Source organism: Carassius gibelio, chromosome B20 (genome assembly GCF_023724105.1).
Source record: "Carassius gibelio isolate Cgi1373 ecotype wild population from Czech Republic chromosome B20, carGib1.2-hapl.c, whole genome shotgun sequence".
NCBI lineage: Eukaryota > Metazoa > Chordata > Actinopteri > Cypriniformes > Cyprinidae > Carassius > Carassius gibelio.
The window spans coordinates 15,298,575-15,309,401 of NC_068415.1; the positions used below are offsets into that span (position 1 = coordinate 15,298,575).

At 35.4% G+C, this 10,827-nt stretch overlaps 2 protein-coding genes across 2 annotated transcripts; both read left to right on the forward strand.

Annotated features, from left to right (window-relative positions):
- The first annotated feature begins 945 nt into the window (after window positions 1-945).
- LOC127984218 (polyprenol reductase) lies at window positions 946-2,674 on the forward strand. The gene is made up of 5 exons (XM_052586756.1): window positions 946-1,199; window positions 1,312-1,463; window positions 1,686-1,877; window positions 2,077-2,196; window positions 2,349-2,674. The coding sequence occupies exons 1-5, from the start codon at window positions 1,000-1,002 to the stop codon at window positions 2,606-2,608; spliced, it is 924 nt and encodes a 307-aa protein (XP_052442716.1). The 5' UTR covers window positions 946-999; the 3' UTR covers window positions 2,609-2,674.
- A 1,193-nt stretch (window positions 2,675-3,867) lies between these two features.
- LOC127984219 (transmembrane protein 165) lies at window positions 3,868-10,225 on the forward strand. Its single transcript, XM_052586757.1, has 6 exons — window positions 3,868-4,523; window positions 5,685-5,910; window positions 6,774-6,949; window positions 7,065-7,250; window positions 8,799-8,904; window positions 9,005-10,225. Exons 1-6 carry the CDS (start codon window positions 4,383-4,385, stop codon window positions 9,079-9,081), a joined length of 912 nt encoding a protein of 303 aa, XP_052442717.1. The 5' UTR covers window positions 3,868-4,382; the 3' UTR covers window positions 9,082-10,225.
- Window positions 10,226-10,827: the final 602 nt, after the last annotated feature.

Consider the following 10,827-nt stretch of genomic DNA (forward strand, 5'->3'; position numbering starts at 1 on the left):
AAGAGTCGGGATGGGGCAGGAAACACTGCACACATCCTCAGATAGGAAACCTGCCTTTTCTATGAGGCATCCTGGAGTCAAATACTTTAGAGGCTTTGGTTTACACTCTTTCACACACTCTTTTATTATATAAGTGGGGAATGAGGCTTCCTTGGAAGACAAACTGTACATGCAAACAGATAAATGCATACAGTCTAGTCTGATTATTGTGTTACTTCCTGTTATAAATCAGAATCCCTGTAATAGTAAAAGATAATGAGTGAAATATTAACTCCAAAAAAACATTTAAATCCAAAAGGCCACAGGCCAAGTACAGCAGGTAATCACATACGTGTTGATGTACTGTAGACATATTGCACGGCTAGGGGTGTGATTTTGCTTTCATACAATAATTTGACGCCTCAAGTGTGTAAATAAAATGTAAATATAAAAAATAGAGTGCAGAACTACTTTACCCCACTCTCTCCTACAGATATGTGTACATACTATAACAATGAGGCAATGCAAAACGTCTTCAAACCAGTTCAATGAATTAATTTTCTGTCAGCGTAGCTACTGACATATTATATTTTGCCTGCTGCCCTCTTGTGTTTTTAGCAAGATCTGCAAATGGTGACTTTGAAGCTACATTTTAAAGATGTCTATAATGACAGTTTGAATGAACATAAAAAAAAAACTAATGGTTTGCTACCATATGATATTCTTGCTATCAGTGGCGTTGTGATAACTTAGCTGTTTCTTCACGTTTGTATGATCTACAGTGATGAATAAATAAGCGAAAGGTCGTTTTAATTAAACATTCGCATTCATAGATACTAAGAGCTGTAGATTTTGAAAAGTATATGACATGCAGAAATGTTTATTTGTGGGTTTTATCATGTTACATATTACCTGACCATGAAGCAAATCCCTGAATGAGTGGAACCTTCAATATCGGGTAATTGTTTCCTCTGGTATCTGTACACAAGCGGACCGCAGTATGATAATGCTTTTGCTGCGATGCCCGACTCTATAGCAATAGTTAATGTTATATGGTTTTTGTTAGCGTTGTGTTTTCTAGTAGCCTTTTGTCTCTTTAGGTTTTCATTGAAACTGCCTCACAGATTCGAGCACGTGTTTCAGGATTTAATCCGATATGGAAAAACTAAAGAACACATCAAGCGCTCAAACTGGCAGCTCGTCTTTGACATATCAAAGAGGTGATTCGGGATAAAATTTAGTTTTATGTGGCTCTGTATATTCCCCAGATATCATGGTCTGAGCTGGTCAAGGCGATAATACAGGAAACATGTTATCTGATGTTGTTTTTAGGTGTTTCTATCATTTCTATGCGGTGTCTGTCATGTGGAATGGACTCCTCCTACTATTCTCCTTGTGTTCTGTCGTCATGAATCAGGCTCTCCCTGATTGGTTAATTGACACGCTTTGGTGTTTGACTGGCAGATCAAGAGCTGCTTGGAACGGTACTTCAAATTACAAAGAATGTTTTATTAGTAAAACCTTGAAACTATACTAAACAAATCAGAAAAAAACTCTTAAAAGCTCTGTATATACACAATGTAATGAAGATCCTGCATTTTTTAAATACATTTGTAATATTTTTCTGTTTTAATTGGTTGCAATGTACTTTCCATTTACCATGCTGCAAAGAATAATTCACATGCTTACTTATGTTTGCTTTACAGAGTTACATCTCTCCGTTCTGCTTTTACAAGTGCTACTATGGGTCCACTCTCTTAGACGGCTATTGGAGTGCCTGTTTGTCAGCATATTTTCTAATGGTGTGATCCATGTAGTCCAGTACGCATTTGGTTTGGGTTACTATGTCCTACTTGGACTAACGGTCCTATGTATAAATTCCTCTCTGCCACAATCGGGTAAGTACAGTTTCCTAGTTCAGATCCTTTCATTTTGTCACATTGTTTTTTTTGACAAAAATGCACCTCCACATTGAAAACTCAAAATCTAATTCATGTTAACTTGACCAAAAATATTTCAGTATTTATTAGCCTAAATGTAGCTGGACATTTTCCTGAATTTTACTAACTATCTGTGTATTTGTCTCTGCAATACCAGGGTCTCTTGTTAATCAGCTCGCATGGCATCATGTAATTGGGACTCTTCTTTTCATCTGGGCATCACTCCTCCAGAACCGGTCCCTCTCAATGTTGGCCAAAATGAGGACTAACAGCTCAGGTAGAAAGTCACTGGGGTTTAAACTAATTAAACTATATATTTATATATTTTATATATATATATATAAAAATAATATTCCTATAACAGTACTTTTTAAACAATACTTTTTTTTTTTTTTAATATTAAATCTTTGTTCCCTCTATCCAATCCAGGTAAAATAGAGACTCTAGCCCACAAGATGCCTTGTGGGGGCTGGTTTGAGCTGGTCTCTTGTCCGCATTATCTGGCTGAGCTTCTGATTTATGTTGCCATGAGTGTTTGTTGTGGCTGCAGTTCTCTGACCTGGTGGCTGGTGGTACTGTATGTACTCTGTAACCAGGCACTGGCGGCACAGCTCTGTCATGATTACTACAGGAGCAAGTTTGAGACTTATCCAACTCAACGCAAAGCTTTTATTCCTTTTGTCCTGTGATTTTTATGTAAAAGCTCTTTTATATGGGAATAAGAATCAGATTAATAAAGTATTAACTAAACAAAAGCATACATATCCTTAATGTCAGTCTTTTAAATGGGAACAGCTGACACTTTGATCATGTATGTTTAATGTGTAAGGAACAGGGCAAGGAAAGAAATACATGACTGGACCGAAAAGGACCATTGCCCTGACACAGACTAACCTCAGATGGTGATTGACAGCAGCTGCTAGCTTAGAGACTCAATTACTGTGAGATGTCAGCAAATAACTTAAAAAGGAAGTGGCTTTTACCACATATTAACTTCCCTAGCTTCTCTTTGTATATGATTTTAGTCTTGTTAAAAAGAGAATCAACTGAATTACTTATTTTCTGCCTGTTTCCGGCTGCTGATCAATTGATGACAGGTTTGTTTTACATTTTGTGCACTTGCACAAAGGGACAATCATTTGCATGTAATATATATATATATATATATATATATATATTAGTCTCTTAAGCTCATCAAGGCTGCATTTATTTGATTAAAAATACAGATATTAATAATATCTAATAATACAAATATTATTGCAATTTATTATATTGGTTTCCTATCTTATTATACTTTAAAATATATGTTTCTGTGATTTCTGTTTCTGAATTTTCAGCATTATTGCTCTTGTCTTCACTGTCACATGATCCCTTAGAAACCATTCTAATATGCTGATTTATCATCAGTGTTGAAACTTGTGCTGCTTAATATTTTTTGGGAACCTGTGTTCCACAAATAAATTAAAATAATTTATTCAAAATATAGATATTTTCTAACAGTATTACTTTTTATCCATTTAACATCTTAGTCCTTGCTGAATGAAAGTATTCTAAAATTGTACTGACGCCAAACTTTTGTATATTTAACAGCATTTTTTTTTTAAAATAAATACTATTATTTGTAACTTTTTATTTATCAAAGAATCCTGAAAAAATTCACAGGTCCCAAAAAATATTAAGCAGCACAACTGTTTCCTACACTAATAATAAATCAGCATATTATAATTATTTGGCTTAGTTTATAGATATATGTTTTTGTTGTTGTTGTTATTTATTTTTGCTCAAATAAAAATTGGAAACCCTACTTCGGAGTGAAAACAATCATGGTCGTTCCAAACCGAAGTGCTCAAAACTGGACACTTCAAAGGGCGCTTCGGAATGAAGGATGTCGAAGGGTGCAACTGACGGACACTTCGGGCCCCCATGATCCTTTGCGCAGTTTCTTTGCATGATGACGGCACCACCGTGTGGGCACGGGATGATGACGCATAAGAGCACTTCAAGAAACATTTGTTTGGTCCCCTACACCCTTTAAACATTCGAAGTTCTCATTCCGGAGGGTAAACCCTTTGAAGGGATTAGGGCATAGGCATGAGCCTTTCCGAATGGAACGCAGAGTAGGTCTCTAATCTCGTTTCCTTTTTGCGTTGTAACACTACCTAACCTTACCTTGTAGGCGTTCTTCATGAGTCGTTGGCGCTGACGTTTCAACCAATAGTCTACCCCAGTTTCAGTGACGTATGTCTCTACTGTACACGTGTCTCTCAGCTGACCAATCGCGGATAGTTTTCATTCAACTGATAGTTTTGTCTTTGCCTTGGTATCGGTCTCTCTCACCGCGAAGATGACCACGGTAGCCTGATAGTAGCGACGAAACATTCATGTGTATAAATTAGCGGTTTTATTATCTTAATTTGCAAAGTATTATTATAACAACAACAGCCGTGTTAGCCAGCCCTTAAGATGCCTCTTCGGGCCGGCGAGCGGCGTGGCGGTGGCAGGTCCTTGTGCTTCCTCATTCTACTGAACGTCTGGTTGTTTTCAGCCGGAGTTACAGCAACTCAAGAAGAGAATCAAGTCATTCACGAGGTGAAGCCAGCGGAGGTTCGTATGAAACATTTATCATCTTTGCTAGATAACATATATACGTACGAATGTTTATTAAACTTATAAATATGTCAGAGAAGATTTGTGCTGGAAGTAACGTTAGCCGGGTGATTATGCTAGCAGCACTGAAGGGAAACTAATTTGATTACAGACTGTCTAATAGATGTGTCCACTGATTAGGCTGAATGTAAGTTAGCTTTGACAGTCAGGGATCATTCAGGAGATACATTTTTATATTTTGGTATTATATTTTTATGTTAGGTGTTTGTCCACCCTTCAGAATCATGAAGTGGGGGATGAATTAAGACATTTTGTTGGTCAGAGAGACATCGCGAAATTGAAAGGATGCTTTGATTTGAGGGCCTGAGTGCAGATCAAATTAAAATCTCAAGTGCATCGATCGTACGTTAAGTGTTTTTGTAGTTTTAAATTGGTAAGTTGATCTCAAACAGGGCCACAAGCAGACTTCCAAGGGGACCCAGTAAGTCTAGACGTTATTTATATTTAACGTTAGTTATAATAACGATCAGCTAAACTGATTGAATATCCTAATTGACATCATATATTCAAATTATTTGTTTTATTTTAATAGAGGTAAATATCAGTTTAGGAGGGTCTGCCAAGTGTTATCTCTGATAATTGGGGGGCCTTGGAGTCAAAAAGGTTGAAAACTACCAAACTAAGTTAAAGTAGTCTCATAATTACATTCATTCACAGCACACATGTATAGAATAAAAATATTACAAGTTTGAAACGTTTACTTTGTGGATTGCATTTAAAGGATTTGAGAAATTATAATATTTGGATTTGGTGAATTTATAGCATTTAAGAAAATGATGGAAAGTTAAACATTCATAACATTCTTGTTCAATTCTTCACATTTGTGTCCAACACTACAATATATTTCTTCAGACAAACTGTTTGAATGAATAAGATCTCGTACTGCTACAGAAGTTGACACAATCTCAAGAACTGCTCTGTTTTATACCCCCATATTTTCTTTACTTTAATCTTTGCTTTATAGATAAAACACACAAATGCTCATATTAAAATGTAGAGCCGTATCTCTAAATATTTATATTGCTTCATATTTTGAATAAATGTGTTGCATGCAAAAATTGATCCGACCTCTGAACCATAATTTTTGTCCTGCTGCAGAAGGCAACCACCGGTCGTGCACCCGGCCCGGCAGTGAGTGTCGATGAACTCAATAAGGGAAACCTGGGCTTTATTCATGCCTTTGTGGCAGCCCTCTCAGTCATCATTGTCTCTGAACTGGGAGACAAGACTTTCTTCATCGCAGCCATCATGGCAATGCGCTACAATCGCCTCACTGTCTTGACAGGCGCCATGTTGGCTCTGGGACTCATGACGTGTCTGTCAGGTAGGTTGGTCAAATGCACCTTTACTTTTTAAATCATGTTCAGAGGTAGGCTGATTTGCTTCACATCATATCTCATCTTCCACTTTTCACAAACATCTAAACCTTTTCCTGTCACATGACTTTTAGACATCCATAATGTTGAATAACCTTGAATAATAAACAACTATTATCTAACATAAAATGAACCTAGCATTTAAAGAAGTTAGTTTTAAACATAATCAAGGCCCACCTCCTTAAAACAGGGATATTGTCCAGTCCCACCGCAGGGGTCTTGACCTCAATTAAAATGTAAAATTATAATGAGTAGTTTAACCATTAAAGTTAAACAATAATATAATAAGCAATCAGGAATTACAAAACAACATCATTTGGTCTAAAAACAAACTTGCTGAGTGAAAGATTAAGTAGTTAAATTTGTGGTTATTTGACCTATTTTGACTTGACTGGTTTTATTTTAATGTTTAAGGCTTGGCATTTGATTCCTGTTTTTGTTTCTTGTTTAAATTCTCTGGGTTCCTATTCTTGTCTTTTTATATCTCTCTCATCTAGCTCATCTGATGCATACAGTGTCAATGAAAGTCCTTTGAGATATTTACAGGATATAATTCATCATGCAAATATTGTAATAAATTTGCATCTGTCTAAAACAACATCATCATGCCATATTGCTCAACTGACAGGCCTTTTTCTCTCTTTACCACTGTCTTATATAATTATTAGGGTTAGCTCATAATTCAGCAATTTGGCTTCTGAGTTTGTCTTTCTATGTACTTCAAATCAAATGCATTAACCGAGTGTTTATGTATCATGTGTTTTTCTAAAATCCTCTGAATGCAGGAATGACCTATTTTTCTTCTCATTAGTCCTGTTTGGTTATGCCACCACAATTATCCCACGGATCTACACCTACTACATCTCGACAGCGCTGTTTGCCATATTTGGTGTGAGGATGCTGAGGGAGGGACTGAAGATGAGTCCTGATGAAGGACAAGAGGAGCTGGAGGAGGTCCAGGCTGAGATAAAGAAAAAGGATGAAGAGGTAAAAGCTTTATAGTTTAAGTGTGTTTGTTCACAGATGTGGCTAAATAATACCCCCTGCATAATTTAAGCATTTTATCTTAACTTTAAATGATTGACTCTCTCTCCTCTCGTAGCGTCAGCGCTATAATCTGGCTAGCAGCTCGCCTGATGTGGAAGCGGGGACGACGGCAACCTTATCATCTCAGAGAAGGTGTCCCAGCGTGATTTCACCGATATTCATTCAGGCACTCACCCTCACCTTCCTCGCAGAGTGGGGCGACCGCTCTCAGCTTGCCACTATTGTGCTGGCTGCAAGAGAGGTATGTACACGGGGTACAAAATTAGACTCTTATTCTTAATTTTATTTTAATAAGTAATTAACTTTTACTGAAAATACTTTATCGTGGTTTACCATTTTAAATATCGGTAAGGCCCAAGAAATGGTGTTTTGCATTTAAAAAAAGAGGATTCGACATTTTATTTATAAATAGAAACATGCTGTACAGTGCTGTATTAATCATTTTGTATTTATACAACCCAGAACCAGTGGAACAGAGAGAGTCTGCGCAAAGACTGCAGATGCCTTGTTCATATGTTTGAGTGATACATATTACAATAATTAAAAATTCATGTTCTACTAAAATATTCACATTTTATCATTATTTTCTAAACACTCATGAAACCATATTTTGCATTTTGTAACAAACTGATAGATGATATATTTCAATTTGTAATTAGAATTAATCAGTTTACACATTTAGTCTGAATTTTGTTTTATAAATAATTTTTATACAAATATTTCTACTTAAATTTCTTGTAATGTTTATCATTTTGAATAGTCTTAATGCTCATGAAATTAGTTTGCAATGCATATACACATCATATATATCTCAATCATATTATGATGGTTATGATGATTCGATGATAGTTGCTCATATATTAGCTTGTCTAAAGCCCTATTCAGATGGGACTAGTTTTCTAAAACATGGTTTGAGTATTGATTCTTATCACCCTTTTATCACCAGTTTTACCACAAATACCATGGTGAAGCTAAATGGCTAGTTTAGCGAATCCATGTTAATGTGTGGTTACTTAAGTTTAACTATTTTTTTTTTTCATTTCTTTGTAGTAAAACTATGCTTAATTTTCAAGTTACATATGTTAAAGTTACATATGTAATTAAAACATTTATGCAATTAATTGCAGAAATGAACGCAAGTAATATTACCTGATGCTGATATTACAATAGTCAGTCTAAACAGTTTACATGATTTGGCTCTTTATTTTATTATTGTTTAATATATATTTTATTTATTTATTTTTTATAAACATGCGCAGGGGTAAGAGCATCTGTGGTAATTCACGTTGGCCAAAACACACAAGTAAAACGTGTTGTGAAAAAAAAAATCACCGGCAATCACAGACATTCGCATTCGGACCAGATTCATTTTCTAGTTCGTTATAGCACTTGCAAATCATTGCTCTTTTTTTTTTTTTTTTTTTTTTTTTTTTTTTATGATTTTGCTTGCTTCCATTGTTCTCATTTGTAAGTCGCTTTGGATAAAAGCATCTGCTAAATGACTAAATGTAAATACTATAAATCAATTTAAATACATTTTATTCTTAATTCCATCAGACTTTTATTCTAAATTATATTTTATAAGTAATTAACTTTAATTAAACATACTTTGCCACTTATTACTATTGTAAATATTCCTAAAGCTCATAAAAATGTATTCAACTACATTACATCACATTTCATTAATATTTAATATTATATACATACATTCATCGATAGCTCAATATTAGCAGCTAGCAAATGACTTGGGTGTTGTTAACTGTGAATAACTGACTGGTTTTTGCTGCAGGATCCATTTGGAGTAGCAGTTGGGGGAACTTTGGGACACTGTCTATGCACAGGCCTGGCTGTTATCGGCGGAAGGATGGTGGCTCAGAAGATCTCCGTAAGAACTGGTGAGACGGAGTCATTTAGTACAGTACAGCATGTTCTGTTGTTTTGTGTAAGCACTGATTTAGATTTATTTGCTGATACTTCCTGTTGTTATTTCTACAGTTACAATCATTGGTGGAATCGTTTTCCTGGCCTTTGCGTTCTCCGCCCTCTTTATCAGGCCCGATTCTGGATTCTGATGGAAAAACCCGACTCTTGGTTTCATTTTGTATAAAGACAACCCAGAACAAGTGGAACACAGAGAGACTGCGCAAAGACTGCAGATGGCTTGTTCATATGTTTGAGTGAATCTCTTTTGTGCGAGTAAAGTCTGATTGACTGAATGAATGAAAAACACTCTGCTCATGTCTTACTGAGCATTTCAGTTTTTCTGCTTAATCCCTCCTTGTTTTTGTCTTTCTTTCCTTTCAACAAGACACATTTCTGCTTTTAGGTGATCATTATATTTCTTCTGTATTAAGTTTACTTGAATTTGGCAGGTTTATTTCCGGCACATAGTAAAATTTTAAATAACAAATCCCTAATCTTGTTTCTACATTGTTTTACCTCTGTTTGAGCGGTGTGCTGTGCTGTGGGCAAACACCGGTCTGGCTCCAGTCTAATTTATTCAAGTTCAAGCTTACTTGGCTATAAAAGATCGAAAACTAAAACCAGATCAAGCACTACCACTCACCCACTGCACAGCAGTAAATCTACACCGTCTCAGGAGTATCTAGTGGGTAAGAGCCTCAGAAATATAACAGTCACAATTCCTTCATCAATAGTGAATTAAATGCTGAATAATGCTACAGGAACTGCCTGGTGTCTAAACTGCCTGTTGATGGTTTGTCCTTTATTCATACCATATTACCAAAGGCTTTAAATGTAGTATGGGATTATGTGAGATCTGATTACTACATCACATGTGGCCTTTAAACCCAGTCACAGTATTTATTGGTCATCATTGTGTGCTCATAAATGTATTTGTGCTTCTGCGTCACTGATCATAATGTGTTAGGGACAGTCATGCTTTCACAGGCTCCCCTGAAAGAAGCACATGGCGTACATTTGCTGTCTCCTTGTGAAGGAAGAGTATCATTTCTTACATCTGCCCTTCTGATTAGTTTTTATTTATTCTACTATGGAGCACAGATATTGATATTTTGTCAGGGTAGATTTGTTCCATTGAGAAGGATATTTGGTTCTTTTTTTCTTTATGTTTTTAGGGTACTTTTGTCAATATTTGACAGGGACTAACTTTGGAGAGTGTGCTGATTTTACTATTATAGAAGATCTACAAAAATGCTATTCCTGTAAATATTGAATAAAAAGGTCAGTCTGTCAGATGTGGTGTTTTTTTCACAATACAGAAAAATGATTAAATCAAGGAGCAGATGCAATAACCCTACAATGTTAGGAAGCAAAATTTTCAAAGATGTATCCAAAAAAAAAAAAAAAAATGTTTTGAGGCCACGAGTTAAACACTGCATTAGATGCAAAAAAAATCTAAAAAACTGGCATCTGCAGAAAAAGTGCACTTCCGTTTTATTCGGGACTAGCTTCAGTTTTGTAAACTTTATTATTCTTTTTTTCTTTCGTTTTCATTTTGAATTAAATTCCTATAGCTTCATATTTTGAAACCTAAGAAATATTGTAAATGTTTTGTTTAAAATGTGTGCTTGTGCTATATTTAAAAAAACATACCACTTGTCATAGATACATGTATAATTATTTTTATGTGGCCAAGAAAAATATTCCACTGTAAATATGTAAATTTAATTCAGATATTTTTCTCTGGTCCATATTATTCATTGTAAGGGATAAATAACAGACATTTCTCAGTTCTACTGAAGCACTGGTGGTGACCAGATTTATAGTTGAAAACATGGGACTTTTTCCCCCTCCATTTTGTTTTCATTTTCTCAAAATGTGAATATACTGTACAC